The sequence below is a fragment of the Pithys albifrons genome, chromosome 3, assembly GCF_047495875.1.
Source record: "Pithys albifrons albifrons isolate INPA30051 chromosome 3, PitAlb_v1, whole genome shotgun sequence".
Lineage (NCBI taxonomy): Eukaryota > Metazoa > Chordata > Aves > Passeriformes > Thamnophilidae > Pithys > Pithys albifrons.
This window is the reverse complement of record NC_092460.1, coordinates 67,213,418-67,238,937: the sequence shown is the minus strand read 5'-3', so window position 1 is coordinate 67,238,937 and position 25,520 is coordinate 67,213,418. Positions and strand designations below refer to the sequence as shown.

The 25,520-nt window shown below is 41.2% G+C and overlaps 1 protein-coding gene across 2 annotated transcripts in view; it reads left to right on the top strand.

The window, feature by feature from the left end:
- HMGA2 (high mobility group AT-hook 2) overlaps window positions 1-25,520 on the top strand; it is a 108,474-nt gene that overhangs the window by 61,307 nt on the left and 21,647 nt on the right. Inside the window, exon 5 of one of the 2 annotated variants that reach the window (XR_011697487.1) lies at window positions 23,752-23,780. Coding sequence is in view for 1 of the 2 variants with exons in the window: in XM_071552279.1 (XP_071408380.1) it covers window positions 23,752-23,784 (33 nt within the window). In the remaining variant the exon portion in view is untranslated. Of the gene's footprint in view, window positions 1-23,751; window positions 23,785-25,520 lie in introns of those variants that run through there. The other variant, XM_071552279.1, reaches the window with a different exon arrangement.

Below are 25,520 nucleotides of genomic sequence, written 5' to 3'. Positions count from 1 at the left end.
CCAGGGCAGGTGGGTGGCACAGACCTTCCAGTCTGTCTGCCTTAATGCCATTTTGTTCTCAAGGACTCATTCTCAGGGCAACTTACGCATAGAGTTTGGTATCTCAGAGGAATCCCATTGAAGAAAACAGGTCAGCATGAATGAGAGTGAAAGATTCCAGCTCTCCTTTTCCTACCCAAGAAGGAGATACTGTCTGAAGTTTTGTAGTCAGTTACAGTGGCAGTGCTCCTGCTGATGAGCTAGAGCTTCCTAACTATCTCCCTCGGGGGAATATGGAGGAGAAAGCAGAACCTAGGTGTTAGCAGAAATTTTTGATTGCTTTCATTCATTAAAAAACAAAGGAGAAGAGTTCTTTTAATATAAGTGCCTTTTTTTACACATGACCGCAGAACCCAGCTTTGTTTGTACAGCCAGCTCTTTATCCCTTCAGTGCCATGACGCTGCTGTGTGGATGTAAACCCACCTGGACCAGTAAAAGACCAGTTAAAACAAAGAGGAAAATGAACAGCATTTGCACAGTGAAGGAGGAAACACCTTTGCAAACAATTCATGGTCATTTTGAAAAACAGTATAGTGTCAGCCTCCAAAGTTGCCTGTAATACTAGGTTTCAGATCCATGCACACAAATAGATGCAGCATATGCCCACATACACAGCCCACTTCCAACCGCATGAATACTTCTTCACTATCACAGCAAATCCTTTAATGCATGACATAAAAGTAATGAACAATGTTATGAGGAAGCATATTGTGTTTACGTGCACATTGTGGAAAAAAAAGGCAAAAAAAAGATTCTGCAGAGCATAGGAAGTGAGGATGGAGGAAATTGTGTTTGTGTTTATGTGAGGATTACATGCAGTTTATGCAATTCAAGATTTCAGAAGCAGGTAAGGTCTTCTAAATCAGTCATAAAATTTGTGTCAGATTTTTCACACCAAAGAAATAACAGGAAATTTCTTTGGAGAAAAATAGACTGAAGGAGGCATAGGGCCAAATTCTGATCTCACTTTCACTGGTATTCAGTGAAACTGTTGCAAATCTGCTGGATTTACACTGATGTAAGTGAGATTAGAACCTTGCCTGTGGCAGACAGAATGTTATCTCTGTACATGTAGTATGGTTTGGGGCTATTTTAATACAAAAACCGTGTTGCTGTAAAGTAGTTGAAAAGGTTGTGGTGAGCAAATACAAACATAATATAACAACTTGCAGCTTTAATATAATTTTGCTGATATTTTGCTGAGTTCTTTGGATCTCTATATATTTTTTTGTTTAAATGTGTTTCTTATGAACAAGTTATTAACTTAAGAGAAGTTAAAAGCATCCACTATGTGAATCTGAAATGAATCAACACCCACATGTCATGTCCCTTTCAGCTGCTAAGTGAATACTTGTCCAATCTTGTGGATTTAATTTCTGCCAGGGTATGTTTATACTCTTAAAATGAATCTATCCAGGCAAGTCTTTCATTCTGTGAAACATTCTTAGCTGCCCTGAGTAGTTCATAGGTGATGCATATTCATTTGTCATTAACAAGGTGGGATGAATCAGAGATGAGGTACCCACATACCTTCTCCACTGACTGTAGGCACATTCTGTTGTTTGGGTGCATTTCTTCTATTTTCTGGGCTAAATCTGAGGTCTAATTCTTTACTGCTGTAAGGCAGCAGAGTTCCTTTTATTTCAGTGGATCTGCAGCAATTTGCACTGGCTGAGAACTGGGCCCCTAAAAGCTTGTGTCAACAAAAGATTTAACTGGGAGAAAAGCAGTAGAAAAAAATTAAGTGAAGCTGTTGCTGTTGGGAGATATTTCTATTATGTAATCCTAAAGTAGTAGTGTTTTGAGTATAGTCTGTTTGGTCATCCTAGACAGAATTAGTACAGTTGGGAAAGAGGGGGAGGTGTGAATGTTTCAAGGAGGTCTTTGAACAGTTTCTTCAAATGTTCATTGCATCTAAGATCCCATTTTTTGTGCGCCTTTATTTGCTCCAGAATACCGCTGGACTGCCAACAAAGGAGGGCCTGTCCTCCTAGGAATTTTCTGCATTCCTCTCTGGAGTAGGCATTTTTCTCAGCTACAAAAGGCCTCTGGCAAATTCCCTCTAATCATTGGATTTACCCTGGACTCTGATAGGTGCCATTCATGAACTTGGTCTACTGTTTGATGGGGCTGAAGCATTAACGGGAACTTTTCATGATAAACAAAACAGAGTAGCATTACTGGAGGAATCACAAGGCTACTGCTGTAGGGCAGTGAAGTTCTTTCTCCTTCTGTTCTCTCTCTGTTCCCCTCCATTTTCCGTTTTCCTTCCATTTTTTTTTTCTGATCATGTACTTGCTTTTATGAACATGTGTTCTTTTTTGTCTCTGGGACCATTTTTAGTGGTAGATCTTCCCAGCTCTGCTCACCTCAGGAGACAGTGGGCTAGCTCATTGCATCTGCTTCGCTGCAGGAGATGCAGTAAACGCATACAAACAGCCCATGTTTATCAGCTCAGTGTTTTCTCTAAGAGTCTTACAGACTATCAAAGCAGAGACATCCATGGATCCTGAATCCCATCTTCACTCCCTTGGGTTTCATTCTCATCAATGAGCTTTGCTTCCATCAACAACCAGTGTTCAAATAAGGAGGGAATTGAAAGGAAATTATGGAAGGACTCAGCTTGGTATTGAAGTAAAAGCCGAAGTTGCTTCTGCTTTTGAAGTCTGTTGGTAATGGTGACTTTGTAGTCTTTTAGATAACCTATGTGCTTATTTTTCCCTCTAGTCACTTTTAAAAAGTGCTATACTGTCCTAGTAATGGGTATGTTGTGAAAAGCAATATTCTGAACTTATAGAGGTTACACAAAAGTAATTGTATGCATTAAAAAAAAAAAGCTCAGCAACCAGAGATAAGGCAGACTGCATCTTTGCTTTGACGTTGTTTATGCTTGTCTTTGTGGGGTGATGGGAGCCAATAAATGTAAACAACACAGTACTCTTTCTACCACCTCCCCTTTCACTGAAACATCTCACACACCTTCTGATGAACCATCACAATAATGGCTTAGGTGAGCAGTACAACACCTTTTGAGAAAACAAAAATTGCAAGATTTTTTTTAAAAATGCCTTTGATTTAAAAATCTGAGTTCAAAAACCACTGCATTTCCAACTGACAGTTTCAAACCACTTAATTTTCACATTCACCACTTTTTAAAATCATCAATATTTTAAGCCAATAGTGAAATGTTTAAGTAAATATGAAGAGCTGAGTATGTTTCAGAGTTTACTAAAGTCACCCGACCTTTTTTCAGAAAAAGAATTTTTTGCTGGAATTTTTGTCTCCAAAATTAAAAGAGGGAGGAATCAGACAGAAGGGAAGTGAGCATGTTGTATTCCATGTGCTGCACATAACTTCTCACACTTTCATCCTGCTGAACAACACTGTGTTTGGAAAATGTCAAGGGAAAAGCTGAGTGTACTGCAAGTACGTTAGAGACCTCTTCTTAGACTTAGATCAACAGGCTACATATGAAGTCATTGCAGTCTGTTACTCCTTTTTTTTGTATACTAGAGACCCTCCTGGTTTTTCAAGTAAGAGACATAACCTTATGCACCTGATGGGATTTTAGTTTGGAGGAAACATGAGATTTGCTGTAATTTGGCCTAGCAGTAGCTCTTTTGGGGAAATCTTCCCAAATCTTCCTTTGTTCCTTCATCTGTTCATCTGGTTATCCATCTATCCATCTTGGTCTCATTGCAAAACTGTCAGAGAAGGCAAGGCTAGTTTTATGTACTTGGAAGACAAGAAAGGCTGCCTGAGCTGACAGTCACAGGAACGGAAAGCCGCAGTAGATCCAGCTGACAGCTCTGAAGTGAGAATGAATGTGAATGAGAGTAAGAGGTTGCATCTCTGACAGATAAGGGAAAAAGGGGGTACAAAGGACTATGGTGCTGTGTAAGCTAACCAGGCTGGCTCACCTGGACATGACGGGTACCTAGTCTGCCTTGGTCATGCCACGGCCAAGACTTGGGTGTGTTTCACCAGCTTCCAAGTGCTGTGTTTCCAGTGGGACCACATCTGATAGCATGAGCTTGTGGAAATTTAGCAGCTACAGAGAGGTGGAAGAGTGCAGAAAGGACTCACATCACTGGCTTGACAAAAATTCAGTCTCTTCAACCCTAAGGAAAAGAAGATTTGAATGACCTCAAGGCCCCAGAGCTCTGGCTTTTCCATATCAACTTCCAAAACTGAAGTGTATGATGTTTTATTAAAGTTGCTGTAACTATAAACACTTACTTGGCACAAGTCACTATAGTGTCCAAGGACCTTTCTGCATTTTGGTGAATTAATTAAACATATTACAGCATTTAATGCCCACGGTGGGAGATTCAGCCCTGGATCATGTGGACTCAGAGCTGCATGGCTTGAGTGGGACACGTGATTAAAGGATGCTAGTCGTAATTCCAGTCATGCACAGACAATACTATTTTGGATTTGTACTTTTTTTTAAAATTCACATTCCAAAAACTCATTGCCAAAAATACTGTAGGAATAATGAAATAATGTGAAATTCATGCCTTTTCAGAATGTATTGACTGGTATAGAAATTAGAGGCAACTTTAAATAATGGAGTCTTTTAAAGTTTATTGATTAAAAATTAGTTTTGCTATCCTCAGGGAACAACTGCTATAAAATGCCAGTCATAGTTTAATTGTGATGCAGAATGTTAATTCTATGTGACAGTCTAGAGGTCTTTGAAGTCTAATTCTTGATGGTGTCTAATCTGGGTTTTTATGGCACTGAACTTTAAGAGATAGGCCTGCAGCTAAACTGATGGAGGTAAATATAGTCACGAGGTCACAGTTAACACTGATTGAAGGTGAAGTCCTTCTAATGTTCACTTGGAGACTAGAGTCATGAAGGGGTCGCTCCAGAGGTCAGTCTCCAGCCACAGGCTCACATTTTCTGCAGATCTATTTACCATGTATTTGACTGAAAAAAGGTAAGAATAACTTTTTAAAAACTGTGGTGACTCAAGTAAAATGCCATCCTTCCCACTGCATATAGGAAATGCTGTCATGAGGAGTGGAAAGGCTGTGTCTCCTTGTGCAAGTTGGCCTCTTTGAATGCACTGAAAAAGGTATTGGACCTCTGCCTCTGCTGGATGGAGTGAACTAGAAGATGAAGGTCTGCTGAGGGTCTTCTCAGCAGACATACCCTTGAGTGGCCTGAATGCTCTGTGTGAGAGATAAAATTTGCATTGGAGAAAACCTGTCATTGTAGAAAGAGCACAGTGACAATTGACTCCTTAGATCCCAGTGTTGCTAACAGGTTGAGGTCTTCTTCAAGGGAGGAACAGATGACAGCATACAAAAGTGCTTGTTTTGGACTTCATTCCAAGTTCTGCTTCCCTTCTGCCCACACCTGCTGCACAGCTGGACCATGAGCAGTTGTGTCCCACCATTGCCATGAGTTCACAGTACCACCTCTCCTTTTCCTCTCAGTTGTAGAGGTGTAGTTCACAAGTAATACCAACTGAATGTGAGGGTATGTGTTCTCTCTGTGTTACACACATGGCTATGATTACAACTGCAGCAAAATTTGAGATGCAGTAGTGTGGGTTTCAGCTTGGGTAGGAGTTGACTGGAGCTGGTTTGGAATTTTTTGAGAATTTTTTTCCATCCAGAAACAGTAAACTGTTCAATCAAATTCCTAAAAGGAAGGGTCCATTTCAGCATATTTCCCATTTCAGTTAAAACCAATGAAATGAAACATGTCAGTTAATTCATTGTGGTGTTTTTGTTTCATGAAGCTTTATTGATTGTTTTATTTTTAAGGGACTTTTTAACTTTTCTTCCTCAATACTTGAATTACCAGTTGGTACATCAAACAAGTGCTACTTCTCTGACCCTTACCATAACATTTGTCAGATCGCAAGGCAAAGTCACTTTGGTTTCATGTCAGCAACACATCCTCTGTCTGTGTTCATACGAAGGAACCAGAGCTGTAGCTGGAAAGTAGAACGTGCTCTTTGATTGATAGCACCATGGTCTCTTTTAACTTCAGGAGCTGTCTTTTCAGCCCCAGCTGTTTGACAGGCAAACCAGTCTGGTGGCCAGAGAAGAGCCATGCTTTAGTTACCATCATGGTGGCTGTTGTGGATCATGTATCTTGTGCAAAAATCATAGAATTTGTCAAGTCCATTTTGGTTTTGAAAGAGAAACAGTCTGAAAAGCTCTCATAAAATGAGGAAAATGCTCTTCTCATGCTAAATTCTGCACAAGATCTTTGAGAAAGATAGTATAGCCTCTTGTATGGAGTTACAATAACCTCATAAAACTGATAGGAGGTTGATTTTTCACTTGTGCCAGATCACCAGAACTTGGCTCACTCACCCTTTGCATTTTCAGTTCCCACATGCTCGTGAAGCGTACCTTTTGAAGAAAGGAGGCAAGTGATCGTGGGAACAGCTTGCTTAGGGGATGTGGTGAATTCTTTTAAGACTTGCAGTCTTTAAATCACAATTGGATGTTTTTCTAAAAGATATGCATTACTTCAACCTGAAATTACAATGTTGATGCAAAATTGCTGTGCAAAGCTCTATGGCTTGTGCTGTGGAGGAAGTCAGACTAGATGATGGCAATGGCACCTTCTTACTGGTCTTACTCATGTCTGTTAGGTGTATTTGGGGATTTGTTAATTACTACGACCACTGTGCCTCATTTCAGTGTTTTATTCATGTTGGTGTTACCATGAAGACTATTCACATTGTTGTAGCAGTAGAAATTATCTGACAGCAAAGTTTCATTGTTACCAGAGCTACATCCTGGCAAGAACTGATTGCCTGAGTGCTACAGAGGAGGTTAGGTCAGTGGAAGAAAGAGGTCAAGTCATACTAGCTGCCCATTGCTAGTTGAGGCACTGCATAGTTAGGCTGTAGGTAGACGATCCCATTGAGCTGCAGCTGCGCTGGTGGAAGAGGTCACTGCCCTCGGCTGCTTGTCAGAGCCTACTACCTAGAAATGACTGATCTTGCCCAACTGCAGCTGGGTGCTGTCTGTGAGCACTTCCTAATCTGCTCCAGGCAAAATCAGTGGGATTAGTTCAATGAGTTTAAATGGTTGATCTGAGCAAGCCTGGCCACTTTTGTCAGAAGGGGTGGGAAGGTGTGTCACAATGCATGCTGGTGGCAGAGCTGTAAGAGTGGCACCTCTCAAGTTCTCAGCTGGCAGCAGTGTAATCCTCCTGTGGGAAAAGCACGCCAGTATTCAGATTCAGAGTTGGCTCTCACTTTCCCTCTTCTGTGCTCAGTTCCCACCTTGGAGACTGTCTCATCAGGAACAGATGATTAGGCTTCTTATATTACATATCTAATTATCCTGTGGCATGAGGCCTTTTGTTGCCTTATTTGCACACACTCAACCCCTGCCTGAATTCCACTGTAATTATCTTGACTGCACCTCCACCATATTGAGCCCAGGTTACAGGCACATCCTTTGGAGAAGGATTTGTTTTAATTACTCGTCTAGGAAACAGAAATTCACATCCTGTGAGTTGTACTGATCTTGTTTTTTCCTGCTCATTTCTGGCATTACACTGCCACTACTACAAAAATCTGTTTAACTTTGTTGTCTCCCAACAAGCAATAATTGTGCTCTATCAAGTTATCAGTAAACCTATAAAGCAGTGTCTTTTCATGAACCCCTATGCCTTGCAGCCTCAGTGCTTGCAAAGTAGCACAGATGAAAAAGATTGTGAGGCCTGTCATCAGTACAGACTTGTGCTGAGGCTGGCTTCATTTAGTGCAAATTTGTTACCTGTGGAATTTAAAAAGGATGTGCAGTGTAGCGTGTCTGACTGGCAGGAAGCGAATAAGGCTTGATTTTTAACTCTGGTTAATATCCAAATATTTTGTTTTACAGGAACTGCTAACTTTTGTTTAATCTTTTTAACAGATACCGAGCCAAAGTCAGCTTTAGTCACAAACTCAGTAAGGAGGCTGAAGTCTTGCATATCCAGCAGTGATATTCTAGGTTTAAAGAAGTGTAATCTGGTCAAATGAAGAGGAAATCTGGTCTAGCATTGGTAGTTTACTGTTGATTTGAAGAAGATGCATCAGTTTATAAATTCTGTTACTCTGTTGGATGAATTTGAGAATGGCAGTCTTTGAGAACTGACAGCAGTCAGTCTACATTGGTTTTATTTTATTCTGAGCATAACATTAGTTGGCATGTGATGAGATCAGAGCTCCTCTTAGTTGTTAGTTGAATTTATTACGGTGGCTCTTGCTGGTATCATTTCAGTAGAGGTTGTGTCAATTTTTCCATTAGGAACTTTGTTTATTAGTAATAGATCAGGCATAAAAATTCTGTCCCGATTGAAATGTAGTAAACAAGTTCTCAACTGAGTTCCAACAACATTTGTCTTTTCCATAAAATTTGAAAGAAATTATTTTGACCGTGGTTTAGTTAGAATGAGACAAAAGTATTGTAGACATTTTACATTCCTTTTTCTAAAACAGAAGCAGAGGCTTTATAGGCAGTCATTTTCTTTACTGTCTTTTATATATAGCAAAACTAGGGAACTAGACAGTAAAAAGATTTTGTGTACAATTTGTCTGACTATCCACATGTGAAAATGTGCCTGTGCTGGTTTAAAGGTAAACCGACAGGAGAAGTGAACCCAAAACAAAAGGGATTAGAAGTCAGCGTTACAATTTAATAAAAATATTACAATAAATGCAATGATTCAAAGAGAAATTGGTTTTAACCCACAAAACCCAGAAGTATAACCCAGCCCCCTGGGGCACAAACAGAATGATGTTCGTTAGCCCCTGTGCTGAGACTCCCCCAGCTTTGGTTCCTCTGAGTCCAAAGGAAAATGAAAGACCTGTTGATGTAGATGACAGTTACAGTCTGGTAAAGGTTCTGGTCCTCCTCTGGATCTGGCGAGTGGTCCCAGAAGTCTCCAAACTCCAAGATTATATACCCTCAGGTTCAGGTGGGAACACCCAGTACGTCCCCCAGGGCGGGAAGTTCCACAATGGGTGATCTGTGAGTCATGGGGTATTTTGGAATCACTTATGGGCCATTAGCAGACATGACCCCTGGAGGTGGGTGTGGAGGTGCTAACAACTCCCCAGAGGGGAGTTATCACAGCTTCTCTCTCACAGGTTTCTTTAACACCCAGCTCGCACCCTGAGGGGTCAGGTGTGCCCTGGACAGCTGCTGCAAATGGTCCATTGTTAACAGTTCATGAGAAATTACTTAGAGGGTGTAGAACATACTGCTTTGGTCATACCCACACAGTGACAAACTGGTCCCAGCTGCTGAACTAGGACAGTGGCGTATTTCCCAATCTTCTCAGTAAGGAAATTCTGTTTTACCAGTTGGCAGTGAGGGTATGTTAATATTGTTACTGTCCTGGTTTCATTGGGATGCAGTTAATTTTCTTCATAGTAGGTGGTACAATGCTGCCTTTCTCAATTTACTCTAAGAACAATGTTGGTTACACACTGGTGTTCTAGTTGTTTCTAGTAATGCTTATTCTAAGGCAAGGACCATGTCTCATGCTCTGCCAATGAAGGGGTGTACAAGAATCTGTGAGGGAGCATGGCCAGTACAGCTGACACGAACTGGCCAAAGGGATATTCTATACCATAGAAAATCATGTTCAGTATATAAACTGAGACGGAATTGGACAAGAGGGGCCCAGTACTGCTTGGGGACTGGCTGGGCATTGGTCAGTAGATGGTGAGCATTGTATTGTGCATCACTTGTCTTTCTGGTGGCAGAATATTTCTCTCTCTCTCTTTTTCTTGTCTTCCTTTTCATTGCAATTATTATTATAACATTATTATTATTGTTGATATTGTTGTTGTTATTATTATTATTATATTTCAAGTATTAAACTCTTCCTATCTCAGCCCATGGGTTTTATCATCTTTCCAATTCTCTGCCCCATCCCACTGGGATGAGCAAGTGGCTGTGTGGCATTTAATTGCTGACTGGGGTTAAACCACAACAGTTACACTCTGCAGGTACCATGTAGGCATCTCCTTATAAAAAAAATACATGTGCAGTACAGGATTAGATCCTGGATTTGTAAATCTAATGTCCTGTATATAGTAGTCAACACCAGAAAAGGATACTCTTCTAATAGACAGTTACTAACAAAGGAAGCCTGCAAGGGAAGATTCAGTGTGGCTTGTGGGCCTTCAGGGCTTGTCAGGTGCTTTGAAAAATAAGGATGTAGATATCAAATGCCACTAATTCACTTTTTCATTTCTCTCCATTCTCCTTTAGTTTCTCTAGCTACTTTTGATTATTTGATGTAAATAAATGACCTCCAAGCAAGAAGATGCCCCTACAGACCACTCCCATCTATAGGCCATTTGGGAACTGCAGAGGTGACATAATCTAAACCCTGGGAACACAGCAATGTAGGGGTGCCCAGACTATTGGTGAGCAGACAAATCCAGTGGTTTAATATGTGCTAACCTCCTCATTGCTTAGGTAACTCGAGGATAAAAGCAGGGCACTCGGGAGTCCGTGTCAGTGAAATCTCCATCCATGGATGTGCAGGCCATGTTGAAAGCCAGAATGTTTAGGTATTGAGAAAGATACAGGTTTCAGGAGGAGAAGCATACAGAGGTGTGCTGTTACAGCAGACTATAAAACAAGGCTATTTCTATTGAAATATTCTCATCAGAATATTGTGTTTTAGGTGAAAATTAAATTTTGAACTGAAAGTACTTGCTCACTTCAGAAAATATTTTCTTCATAGAAAGCCCCAAAATGTAACTTTTTATATTCCATGCTGAACTAGCATATCGGAAATCAGTTTTCCTATGAAAAGGTGATCTGAGCTCTCCTTCAGTGTCAGGAAGTATCTGTGGAGGTATATGTGGAGCAAGGGGAGGTGTCAGAAGTGCATGTGCATTTTCCAGCTGAATTGAACTGTCCAAGACTTGAACCAAATCCAAATAGTTCAGAGGTGTACCAAGATACATGGTATTAACATATTCACAAGTTTGAAACAGAGGGGAGGAAGAAGATACTCACAGAGATATCACGCTCATGTGAACCTTGCAGGCCAACTGTTGGAACTAGTGTAAACTGGTCTGGCTCCAGTGACCTTGAGCTATGCTAAGTATGCATTAGAGGGTCAGATGCATTCAAGCAGATCTTGCTTTGTTTGCATTCATTCAGAAATTGTGCCAGTATACAAAACCTCACATGAGCATATATTTTAGAATTGAAAAATATAAATCTGGCTGATTTTGAATGTGCTATATTTTTTTTCCTTTGTATTAGTTATTCATGACTCTGGAAAGTACAGATTAGCATGATGCCAAGGAAGTTTTTGATCTAAAATAAGGAAAATTCCTTTAAAGGGGAAATGTTTACGGGACTGATTGTTATTTATTTTATTAATCATATGAGGGTTGTTTGGTTTTGTGTATTGCCTGTAATTCCTGGGTTTGGAACAGTGCTGACAGGAAAACGGGATCCAGCATTTTAGGAAAGGTGATACTGTGTCAACAGATAGGCAATGGGTAAGGACATGCGACAGTAATCTTCCATGGCATTCAGAGCATTCAGACTATATGCTTTAACCATCACTAAAATCCATGTCAGGACCACTTTCTCTCCATGTCCCCCTCCTGAGGACCAAAGTGAGGGGAAAACCAAGGAGGGGAGTTGGGGTGCTCTCTAGAAAGGAAATGGGTTTGAGGGGTGCAGAGGGAAACCACAGTGCCTTCTCTCAAATGAATGAATGAATGAAGTTCAAATATGTAAGAGCTGAACTCAAGATTAGCTCAGTTGGTTAAAACTTTTTGCTAATAATGCCAGGATCATAGGTTCAATCCTCTGTATGGAACATTCACTTAAGACTTGAACTCGATGATCCTTTTGGGTCTCTTCCAGCTCAGAATATTCTGTGATTCTGTGAATGAACAGGGCAACAGCTGTGTTGTGTTAGCACGACCTGGTGGACTGGTGTGAGCTTTGCTCATGAATATTTACTGACTGTTTTTTGGATGGACTTGTTGCAGCAAACTCATAGAAATAAATGGTGGAAGCATGACCATTGGCTATTGTTTCTAATATTGCTGTTCTGCACTATCCTGGTTTCCATCTATAGGTTGTAAGAGTGCTTTAGCATGTCTTAGCATGTGTAGTTTACAGAGGGAATAAAGACTAAAGAATGTTAAAAAAATATTTTTGTCTTTGAAGGCACACTAAAGACTCCCAGGATATTGGCTGCCCTGTAGTTGGAGTGTATAATGGCTGAGTCATGCAAGCTACGGCTTTCTTGTCAGTCAGGAAGCTATCTGGAATTGTGATAGTGCATCTGTAAGATTAATGAAATCATCAGTTTCGAGCTTGCAAGCCAGTTTACAGTCAGCAAAACATTGTCTTTTTGATGGAGAAGAAGAAGAAAAAATAATCCCAGCATTTACTAAGTAAAGTGGAGCTAGACTGTATCCCTTTCACGATCTACGTGTTTGCTTAACTATGAAAAAAAAGTCTTTTTTCAGTGATAAAGGACAATTCTACAATGCCAAATCAGGAAAATAACCAGATATTCCCAAGGGCATATGCCAGGAAGGGTGGGCATGAATTAAAATGAAAAAAGTGACTGAAAAGTCCACATGTTTATTATGTAAATGCATCTAAATTAGTCAGGAAGACAGGCAATCCTGGGAGGTGGTAAAAGGCAAAGTGCCACGGTCAACTCCTTATCCCTTCACTGTCTTCCACTTTTTTAAAGTGCTCATATAACAGACAGTGAATATCCTGACTGTCCTCCTGCCAGTGCTGTTCAGCCACAAAGCTGAAGCAGACACATTCCTGCACAGATTGTTGTGCTGAGAGATGGCTGAATTTCTTCAGAAAGAGCACATGCTCCTGTATGTGTTATCAGCCTTGTGGATGGGTTGAAATCTTCTGCTCACCAAAGCAGTACAGTCCCAGGACCTTCTTATTTCTCTCTTCCCTTTTTATTATCTTAGAAGATAAAGAACTCCCATAAAGCCTACAAAATGCATCTGACCCTAAAATCTAACCAAACTTCTCAATTGCTCTCTCTAAAAACACCACAAAACCCTCAAAATATGTCAATAGTGCACACCTTTTAAGAGCATAGAAGAAAACAAAAGTATGACAACAATACAGCAGCCATCTTGTGTGCATTGGTGGACAAAAAGAAGTATGAACAGTGTACTTCTGTTTTTCCTCTCAGTTCTTTGCATGTATTGAGCAGTGCAGAGACCTTGTTCCCATTTGTGTGTAAGCAAAGATGGTGGTGTGCATTTGGTCCCAATCTTTCCTTACACCTCTCCTTGCCATTTTCATTCCTCCATCCCATCCCATCCCTTTCAAACTTTCTCTCTGTACAACCCAACCAAAACTTCCCAACACTGTTTCCTACTAGCCAAAGATTTCCAGAACTGCCTAGGTGTACACACACTGCCCCAAGCAATGCTGTTGTTTCCTCATACCACCTCCAAATGCTGTCCTTTCTTTACCGGTGGCCTCCTTGCTGGCTATGTGTTTTGCCTGGGAGAGCAGTGGACTCACAGCAACCTCTGGTGTCCATGGGACTTGCCTCAAGGCACACTCTCATGCTCCCAGGCTCCCTCCTCAAGAGAAAGCCTTGCTTGAGATGAAGTAGTCACAGTCACAGAATGTGGGGATATTTAGGTGCCTGGGAGCAGCCTGCTGACGACCAGCAGAAAGACCTTGCTCCACACTATCACCCTTACCTGTTAAAATCTAAAGTATCAGAGTATCCTTGGCCACATTGCTGCCAAGGCTAAAATGATCTTGCAGCTGCTGTTAATAGATCTGGTGCTGATATAACACCTGATCTCACTGAGGCAGATTATGTTCAGTTGCAAATCAAGTATCTGTCTACCCAGTGTACCTAATTCCCTGAAAAGGTATGCCTCTCTGTGCCAACTGCAGCAGGATGTGAAGACCAGGTCTCCTTCTTTCATCCAGCAAGATGCTTTCCCTTCTGCTGCCATGACCACTTAGCCACAGATACTATTAACTGGTATATTTTTGGCACGTCCCAAACCACAGAGATTCCAAGCAAAATAAACTGTAACTATTGGGAGATGGAAGCATTTACCTCTACCAGAGTAGACTCTGGAAGTGGTTTGAACCAAGGGCAGAATTTAGCCAAGAATAGGATTTAGTTGTGTTTTTTGCAGCATGATAAATCAGGGTTTGTCACTTCAGCAATAGAAGCAATAAAATATGGAAGAGTTTTCAGGAAGAGAGAGTAAATATCTGTCAGTCCTGTTGTCTGAAACGACCTGCATTTGGTAAAATGTTCACAGGCCCTCCCTAGCAACCCTGACATTTAAAAGCAGGCTGCTTCCCAAATGGTTGATGAAGCTTTGTGAGCAAGGAAAACACTTTAAGCTGTACCAGGGAGTGGGGCTGTAGGAAGGTGCTCCGGGCACTGCATTCTTGATCTGGTATCTGGTTTCAATACTATTATGAAAAAATCTGCAGGGGATTTGCGTGCATACCTTACACACATACCTTTGATGTTTACATTGTTAGATCCAAGCAACAAATAGAATCATTAGGTCAGATGTAACTTCCAAAAGGGTATTAAATAACTGTAGCTAGACAGTCAGGTAATTGTCCTATAACATTATGGTCACATTCTTCTTTCCTAGACTGGGCTAAATTCAGAGTCTGTCCAGGGAGGTAAATAGAACAACTCCAAAATTACATCAGGATTAACAAGAGCAGAATCTTTTTCTTCTTTACTCTCTTACCTTTTTTTCATTCTCCTTCAGACCAAGGGAAGCTTGTGTACTCAGACACTACTGATATTTCTGCTGCTCCTAAGAGGCTGACAATAGGGTATTGTAGATGTTGACTGTGCAATCTTTTATTAAATGGGTTCTAGCTAGATAAAAAGAGAAAAGCAGTTTGCCACTGTCTTTCAAAATATATTACTCTGTTACATTGATTTTATAATGATGCATGTGATGACATTTCTATTAATGAGTAAAATCACACCAGAAATGCAATGCAGTGGTTTGGGGGGTGGGTTCTGCTTTGCAATGGTGGGCCTAGAAATTAGGTCTTTGAACATAATGAATGTAATTTCCATTTGAAAAATAAGAGTATGAACTGAGTTCAGTATTTAACATGCCACACACCAGAATGATCCCAAAATATATCAAGCCAGGAAGTGGATTCATTGCAACAATTTGCCACCAAGGCCCTGGTATATTTCAAATATGTCAAAAATGTATTTCTGTTTTGGACACTGACTTCTTTATGAAACTGTGCCAGAATATCAGCAGTCTCTGTTTGGACACTGACAGACAATCTTAGCAGCATCCATCAGTGTCCTGGAGGCAGTAATAATTATCAAATCTATTCAATAGAGAGACAGCTATCAGACATCTGTATAGCCCAGGCATAGAAAAACATCCCCAGCCAGCCATGTGGCTACCAATGGATCTGCTCAGACAAAGAAGTTCAAGAGAAGTGCCTCAGGCCTCAGCTGCAGAAAATCAGCCAGGCACAGTCGATTGGCCTTCCTCTCTGTGTGCCTTTTCTTTGGAGAAAACCCCTGCCCAGCCATCACAGGGCAGTGGGAGGTCATGGAGGCAATGGGTTGGATGGGAAGGGGAAACTCCTGCAGGAGCTTAGTGTTGTGCCTGGGGCTGACCACGTAGGCTCTGTACAAGATGCTTTATGTCCCTGAAGTGTTAGAAATGGCTGTGCATAAAAGGATGCCTACATGACTTGTACCCTTATGCCGGTTTGTGCAGACTAGAGGGCAGAGAGCTCTTCCTAACATTATCTAGTGCTATGTTTGTGCTCAGTGCCTGAACACAGACAGCCTCAAGCACTACCCTGCAGTTGTCTGTGCCGTGCAGCTGGGAGCATTCTTTCCTTCACCATCTTGTCCTCTGCCACATAAAAGATGCTGTTGTGGAAGTAGCACTACCCAGGGCTCTTTGTTTTAGGCAGTCTGGAAGACATGGCTACATGCAAGAGGAGAAAAGGTGGTATGGATGCAAGCTAGGCTGAGGTCCTGGACTGGATTGTTTCCTCCTGCTGGTGAAGTCTGCAGGTTTTCTGGGCAGAGCCCGGTCTCCTGAGCCTGCCTTACTATAGTGCCTACTCTGATGCTGTCCTCCTTTGGTTGAGATGTGCCTTGCTAAAACATGAAGTGCAGATCTCTGGAGGCAGCAGCTCTTGTGGGATGCAGTAAAACTGAGGAAACATGCCACAGGCTGCCACTGAGAAATACCCAAGGGAGGACACAGACAAGGTAGCTTGACTGACTGCCTTTCCAGCGTGATGAAGGTGCCTAAGGGCCAAGGGAAGTGCATACTGTGTTTACACCAGTATCCGCCTTCAGGAGCTCTTGTGAAGTGCAGGTCTGGGCTGTGGCACGGCCATTGCAGCAGTACTGTGGTGGATATGGGGAGCTAGGGATAGAGTTGCCACCTGATATTGCTGGGACACTGCTGTAGTCCCAGTGTTGCCCAGAGGAGCAGTTTACCCCTTGTTTTTTATCATGGCCAATCCAGTTCTTTTTCCATTCCTTTCTCTAGGCTTGGGTCTGTTGGCAGAATTTTTCATAGGCCTGGAAATGAAGTTGATTGTTTGTATATAAGCCTACATTGTGGAAAATGGGATGTGCATGTTGTCAAGTTTCTAAATGACTCAAGGACACTGTTACTGAATGAGTGGAGGTATTTTTGACTTTAAAATGAGGAGAAGAATGAACATAGACCCAAAAGGGAAATACTACCTGACAATAGTTACACTTTGAGCAAAATCACTGAAGTTTGGAGTTCACTTTCCAAACAGCAGTGATTTTGCAGCAGATCAACTTGTTTGGGACTTTACTGTGCTATTTACTGTGTTGCCTCACTGGAAACCAGTGCAAAAGTCAGGAGAATCTGGAGCTCCTGGCAGCCAGGTCCAGAGACGAGTCCACTGCTGACACTCCTGCTGCTCTGATCAGCTCCATGCAGCCGCCATCAGTGGGAATGGCCTCTGCAGCAGGAGCTGCCCTGGATTTTCAGTCTGTATGGCAGGAGGTGCCTGAGCAAGAAGAGAGAGAAGACTCTAAAACCAAAGTTGGAACCAGATGGTAATGTGATACAGTGATTTCCACCTCTAGGTCATCAATTCAAATCTAGCCTGTTTAATAGTGACCAAAAATCATTTCCACATGGGCCAAGAAAAATGAATGGTGAACACAGAGGTTGCTGTATCCAAACAACCAAGATAGTCTGAAGATAAACAGTTGCACAATACTTATTTTTCTGGAGATGTCTGCAAGGTATAAAGCTAAGTAGTTTCTGATTGCTGTATCCCTGAATAATGAGGGTTTGGTTTCTTTGCAAATAACTTATACTTTATTTCTGTCTACTAAAATGTAGGGCTTTGTCTTCACACTATAGCTAAGAATAAATGAAACCTCCCCTTTGGCTTTCTCAATAGTCTGTCTGTGTAGGGAGTTATAAATAGTCAGACACATATGACATTTGCCAGACAAAAGAGCCGGCTCATGTTTCCTTAGGTGTATACCAAGAAAACCTGAATGCTGAACTGTGTGCTAGAATTATTCTGAAAGACAAAAAATGTTTCTTGATGTTTTAGCAGAAAAATTCACAGGATGCCAAACTAAACCTAAGCCAAATGCATCAGAAAAGCTTACCGAGTATACGATGGATGGTAATGAAGTAGCAAGGGAACCCAATAGTGCAGCAGTGACTCTGAAGAAGAGCAGTCAGCAACAGAAGATCCACCTGCTGACATAATGTGTTGATTTTAGCTGAGTACATAAATTTAAACTTTACCCATTAAATGGCTATTTCATATGCTGCACTACCTTAAATATTTTATGGAAATGCAACCAATACTGGCTGAAACATTATAAAAATTAATACTATCTATTAAGGGCACTGAACTAACACCTACTGTACTTTGAATTTTTATTATATCACTGATAAGCTCAATGGAATATTGTTGTGCTTGAACTAACAGTTCAGCTAACAGATGAATAAAAATGATGGATTTTCCCTTCCCATTCTAACCATTATATCTGTACTTACGAAGATCTATAGTGATGGGAAGAAGGTTGTGTCAAAGCAACTGAAAAATAATGGATTATATGAGCATAAAGGAAAACAGAATTTGATTTTTTAAATACATTTTTTCACTGTTTTATTCCTCTCAGAACATAAAACTATTGCAAATATATCAGTTAACAGATGTTTTGTAGTGAAGGTAGCTTTCTGTAAACAAAACATATGAAACCCTAACCTTGATGAAGTTAGTTTCTTGACTTCCACTGGATATATACAAGCCTAAGTGGATATGTGTGCGACTGCCTGAATTTTCAGACTAAAAAAAGCATCATTGAAGCAGTGTGTTTTGAATTTGCAAATTAAAATAGAATATTTTGTTGCCAGTCAAATTAAAAGTCACTTTGTGTACTTGGAAAACTCTCATGCTCTCTGCTCTCCTCAACAATTGGAGTAGAAATACTGTTTATTATCAACTAATTGGTGCAACTTCTGATACGCTGCAGGGTTTTCCAACATTAGTCAGGGAAGGTCAGCTGAATAGCTAATAAAGTTTTTTTTAATGACCTGACTTTGTGTTTTGTATTAAAAACTCAAGAGGAGTGCCAAGTAGGAGAGAAAATAAAGAATAGTTCCATAGATTTTGCCAGAATTCTCCATGGATTACTATTAGCTTCATTTATGAGACTGCACAGAGAACTGTGAAATATCCTTTGAACTCTAAGGGCCAGATGGTTTTGCTGTTAGATTCTAATGACCCACAGCAGTGTGCAGACACAGACACCATGGTTGCCAGTTGACTGCAAACATGTGATGGAGGCAGGAAAATTCATGACCTGTGTTTCCAAAACACAAGCCAGTCCTGCTTGGGGAGAGTGGGCTTCCCTGCTCACTACTGATGGGAGAAAAAAGCATTTCTGCTACTGCTTTAAAAGGGAGATAGTTTCTAAAGCAAGCCGTGAGTATACGTGGACCTGAGGAGCAAATGGCAGGCCCATTGTCCCATGCAATCTGGGATAGATTCCTGCTGATGATCAGGAAGCTGCACGTGGATTTGCTTGAAGGCGGGGGTTCTCTGGCTGCCAGGCTGTGTGGGCCCCTGGTCCCAGCCCTGTATCATGCTGTGCTGGAAGAAGGAGGGAAAGTCTCGACTCAAACCAATTAAAGCTGTAGGGCAGAATAGTAGTTACACTCTTCTCATATGGAACTATTTGCAAGACATGATTTATTTTGGATTTTATTGGTTTCAATTGATATAATATGAACTCCCTGATTTTTCAAGGATATGTAGACAAAACAGACTAATTTTGATTATTTGACTCATTTTTTATTTAGGATTACAAGTGTTTGAGTGACCTGTGAAATTATTTTAATGATTTCTGCACAACACTGAACTGTCGGCACTATAAATATCATCCTAACTGGATATTAGTTTCCACCGTGGTCATTTAGTCTCACCAGCAGAGCTATGACCATGGAAATGTCATGTCTGTGTCAAGCTGCTGGAAAAAATCAGTCACCATTGCCAAGAAGCATCAGTCAGACATCTTCATAATACCCAGTTTGAAGAGGAAGACACAAACACAAAATCTAAGAGCACTGTGAGTTGTGCAGCTTGCCCTTGGAGCTTCAGGTACAGCAGTCAGAGGGTGATTTGCATTCAAAGCAGTGCTTTTATCTCTGCTTATCAAAAATGTGTTCCAGCATTGCTCATACTAGCTGACATAGACTTACCTTATCCTTTCCTTTTCCTTCCTTAGCTTTCTAACATTATGAAAAAGTCACAGGATAAGAGGATTCCAGTGAATCAGACGTGTGACAAATTGAATTTGATACAACTTTTGACCACTGGTACAAGATGAATATGAATTCATCACATAAGGCTGCTCTTTTGTTCTCATAAAGAAGGCAAAGAAATTGTTTGACCAGTGACTGTACAGGCTGTAAGGATGCATCTAAGATACAGACAAAGAGTAAAGTAACAGAATTTGAAAATAAAAATAGTAAAATGAGGGATGTGGTGACAGAGGAGTGGAAGAAGTGTCTTGTAGAATATAGACAGTTGGGCTTTGAACATCCAAAACTTACAGCAACGATAAAACAATTAAAAACTTCATATGCTTTCCTTTTCAGATATTTTGTGGGGGCTTTTTCTGTTCAAAGTTAGGAATATTAGACTAAAGTTCTAAATTATTATCTTTCACTTTAGTTCACGTACTTAATATTTTAAACCTGGCAAAAGAAGCACTTCTGTATTATTGTTTTGTTCTTGTATGAGAGACATTTTGAAGACTTGGTTATAGGATTTTTCACACACTGTCACTTGTTCTTTATGTCTCCTGTAGATTTAAGAAAATTACTTAATGTTGACTTGTACTTGCATATGATGTAAAAAACCCTGAAGTTTGCTTTCAAGTGTAGGAAACTTCAGCTGATATACATGCAGTGTACAATAGCTGTTTTTCAAACCTAGGATAAAAATGAAATGTGGAAGTGCTGTGTTGCACAAACCTCCCCTTACTTATGTTCACTGACATTAATGAGGGAGTCTCTGACAGAGTAGAAACTCTGCCATCTTACTCTGCAGGCTCCTGGCGGGGAGAATACGGAACAGTTCAGAGTTCCTTTGTCTTGTGTACACTTTATTTTGCTACAGAGCGCCTCATTGAAGTCTCTTGTCCATGGGTATTTTATGGTTCCAGTCTTCTCAATAACCAAGGCAGTTTCTCTTTCTTTCCAGGTGGTTCAGCATGCAGTTGCAACACTCTTGTAAATTAGAGGTGTCTTTTTTGAAGCCCTGAAAATATAACTCAGTGAACACGAAGTTTAGCGAGTTGAGGCATTAGCATCTATAGTGTGTCAAAAAAGGTTCTAAAGGCATCACATCCACAACAGTTAAAGAAGTGAAAGAGGTGCTTTGGAAATTTCTTGTTACTCCCCTACATCTCAGTTCTTCTGGTCTGGGTGACCTAAGTGACAATGCAGTCCTAACAGGACTGGACCTTCGTGGATTTATTTTTCCACCTAGCTGTCCCACTCAGCCAGGCTGAAGCAGGAAAGCAGTGCCCCTGAAAACTGGTCCTTGCAGTGATTCAGCTGCCACAAGCCATAGCCCTCAGTGTGACATGAGTGGGCACAGCTCCCAGCATGTCAGTGGTGTGTGCCACTAATACCAGCTGAGGGACTGAACCCTACTGCTGAGCTTGCATAGATGAGTTTATTCCTTTTAAGGGAGAGAGCATAACACACACTGAACTCCAGATCCCAAATCCAGTGGAAAACTAGCCAGCAGTAAGCAAGCACTGCCAAGGAGCACTGTGATAGCAAAGTTCTTGAATGACTAAGATTCTTGCAAGCCTTGGTCAGTATAAGGGACAGTTTCCAACTAGGCAAAGTACAGTATTTTTCCTCTGCTTTTTATGAATGGCTGGATATAGGATTGTGCTGGAGTCAGAGTACGCTGTGGAAGCCATTCATAAATATAACAACAAAGCAAAACAGAACAAACACACACACACACACAAAAAAACTTTCTAGGTCCATTCCAGAGACACTGGGTGCCAGAGGCTGGGAAAACATGCTGGCAGCTCAAGCCCCAGCTATCACTGAAAGTATTCAAGGGGCTTTTTGGTGGTCTGAAAAGTATGAACTGCTGTGTAGAAGGGCAGCTGGTAGAATTACTATGACACATACTAGGCAGAAAGCCAGAGTTGGCCTGGTTTCAGACATTGTCTTTCCTCTCATTGAAGTGTCAGGACCTAATTCATGGAAAATTTGGTGAGTTGGCAGCTCTTTCAGACTTCGTTGAGCTACAGTGTGTGAGAATCACATGAATGTAGAGTGCACAGCCAAAAATATATGGGGATTTCTCAGCAGGACAAAACAGTCAGCCTCTTAAAATGTCTATGGATTTCATGTGGTTTGGGAGTAAACACATGTACAGGTGTAGTCAGGAGGCAAAAAAAAGAAAATAAAGTGGAAAAGCACTAATGGCAGATTATGGAAGAGCTCAATGAGTTCTGTAAATATGAGAGATTCCTTTGAAACAAATAACTCCTTAGTCCAAGGGCAGCTAATGCCCATTAATGTGTTCAGGTCTTACAGTCCACCTGGAGAAGGCATCCATAAAACATGTGCCTTGATAATAGCTTTTCCATTGCAAGGGAGTTTAATGGAAAAGGGTCCACCCTAAAGTTTAAAGGCAGACCCAGTCATCACATAATTTTTTTCTCATGTTTATTTGAGAACAGAAGTTGAAGCCTGAGGCACAGATACAAAAATATAACAGCAGTAGGATTCTTCTGAGTTAGAAAAAGACTGAAAATAAACAAAGCATCTCTTGTTAAAATGGGACACTTGTGGTGAGCAGCCTGAATTAATCAGTTACATTTAATTTACATTTTCATTGATCCTTCCCACTGAAATACTGCTCTGAAAGGCCAGTTACACTAAACTGCTTATTCAGAAATATTCCAGTTATTTCCTACTTCACTGTCATGAAAATTAGGTTTTTGGCCATGCAGAGGGATAGCGTGTTGGCTTCTGCCTAAGCAATGCACTAAAATCACGGCTGGGATTGGAAAAAAACAGGAAGGAAGGGCAGGAAGAAAATCATCAGGTGTGATTCATATACTTTGAAAACAGAAAGTTTGGGAAAGGGGAGTAGGCAGCAGCTTTGCCCCACTGAAGTAAGAAAAGCTCTTTTGTTCTCTCTGTGTCAAGATTTCATCCTTTATATGTGGTCTTATTGTTCCATGCTGCTCCTAGCACGGCCATCACATCATGATGGTAGATTTGAAGCATGCCTGTATTTGTTCCTTAATTGGTCCTCCTCCTCCCCCAGGTGGGGAATGAAGTGCACTGGCACCCTGGTGGGTCTCCAGACTCATGTGAGGACTCAGTCCTCCATGGGAGCATCCAGGTGGGAGACTTGCTGAAGAACTGCTCTGGCACCAGGTGCTGCATAGGCAGGTGGACACACCCAACCTGCCTAATGATGGCATCCCCAAAATCACATCAATAGCTTCATGAGGGTCATGAGTCACAGCATCACCTTCATGCAGCTGAAGGTCTCAAACTAGAGCTTCCAAGAGCTGGAACCACTGCCTGTTGCAGCATCCTGGTTTTGTCAGGGATGGCTTTGGTCAGGTGGGAAGCTATGGCTCTGGAATGAGGCTGTGTCTTTCACGTCTCTGCCCAAGCTGTGCCCCAGCTGTGCTCATGGCCAAGAGGAAGGGCTTCACAGGGCAGTCCACTCATGGTTCAGAGCACATCATAAGAGAGAGAACAGCATCAGTATAGACGACAAAATACAGTTATAAAATCAGATCGCGCTCATGTTCTGGCAAGTTAATGCAGCAAAATAAATCTAGCAGTACCATAGAAGAGATGAAAGATGCAACCTGTTAAATTAGAGTTCGCTTTGGTTTTAATGATACAAATTTAACATACTCCTCTTCATCCACACTAATCTGAACTACTTAAGAGCAAGGCAATAGATAGGTGTAGGAGAGGATGGGTGCAAGAGCTGATTATGTTCATGTTTCCGTTTCTGAATGTGGGCTTTTCCTGTGTTTTATTTCTGTTGCTGAAAACATTTTTCCCAGCACTCGTGAAACCACATTTAAGTGCTTTCAGTAAATTTTGTTTCTCACTGTGCTTTTGTTTTACTTTTCAGCCTCAACAAGTGGTTGGAAAGAAGCCTGGTCAGGTAAGAAAAGCTAATTTAAATTCTTTAGACTAGGTGAAATAGCTTTTAGTATTTCAACTGATCTCCTATACTGTAAAGAAAGAAGGAAAGTACCTCTATTGTATAAGCTGCAGGAAAGCTGTTGGCTTCCTAAGTGCAACTACCAGAACAATTCACACAGTCGTCCTTGGGAAAGAGAAGAGGAAGCAGTGGATGGTGCTTGCTCAGAATTGTCCTCTTTCTGCATCGCTCACCTTGCAATGATAATGCAGACACACGTGCACACCTCTGTGGTGTGAGTCCAGCATGTGATAGATAACTCTGTGTGTCCTGAACATGGGTTACTGCGGACTGCATTACAGCAGGGAAGGGCATATGCAGAAAACCAGTCACCCCATGAGTCTAAAGATTCTCTAAATCCACAAAGTAGGCTGAACTTTGTAACTAGACTGGATCCATCATAAAGACTAATACATTTGAACATTTTTTTTGGATGGTATTAATCTTCTTTAATATTTTGGACAAAATGCAAGCCACAAGGTGTCATGAAACCAGTCAAACACTACAGCTACAATCACTTTCATTTTCTTATCCCAGCCTACCCTGTGTTAAAAATGTCAGTAACCAAACTCTAGCACTCTGTTATATGTCCAGTAGAAAAGCCTGTCAGCATGAGAGCAAGTCCATCCCTGGGTCCTCAGAGTCCATGGGCTGTGCTGCTGTACTATATGTAGATGAATGATTGCTGACTCAAGAGCATAAAGGGTCCATTGCTTTTCTGGAAAGAAGTCTGCTTTCAGAAGGGAATCATATTTTCATTTTTCCACCTTATGGTTTTAATACATTATTGTACAGTGCACATTGTCATAATATCCACTGTAATCTGAATTAGGAGCTGTTACATAGGAAACAGAAAACATCCTAACTGTGAGTTGATGGGGTAAAATGATGTAATTCTCCAAAGCATGTGCAGGAATCAGATTTCTACAAAGAAATCAAGACAGTTGCAGCAGTGCAAATCCATGCACAGGTTAGTGTTTCTGAATGGTGGAGATAACATACAGGATGAATGTAGTCGTACTTTCAAGTAAGGTAAGTTTTGTGTGGAGAGGTAATGTCTTTTATTAGGCCAGGTTATGCAAGAAACACAGTGTAAGTCCCCAGGGACTTACTGTGTATAGCCATCTGACTATACCACAGAATTCAAAACACAACAAGTTGTTCTCATAAGGGATATTTCCTCTCCTTGGTCTCACTTATATCCTTCAAATGTTACGGCTGCAATCGGGCTGTTCCTATTACAACATCATAGTAAATCTGTGAGTGCACAAGCCAGCTATCTCCTCTGTGGTGCCTGAGAGACATGGAGGCTTAAACCCTACTATGCAGACGAGGCCAAATCCAGAAGGCAAAGACTTCTGGGAGGCTGTTTGTGTTTCCTTTTCCTCTGGCACATATCACTGGGGTCAGCAGGAAGTAGTGGTCTAGAGCTGGTGGCTCTGCCTGAAGCCTAGCCTGGCAGAAACCACTGCTGCTGATGGCCCATGTGGTGCTGCCAGGGCTACAAGTTCCCTGGGCACTTACTCCTGTGAGTGTTTTGTTTGAACAATAATTGTCCAAAACCTGAGTGCTACAGAGTAAGAAGTGCGGGGACTGAGGCTGGGCTGGGGTGTAGGAGGACAAAGAGGGGACCTGGACTCTGTCATTTGGTAGCAGAACAAAGTAATGACAGGTTTAATTTAATTGGTGGCAAAATG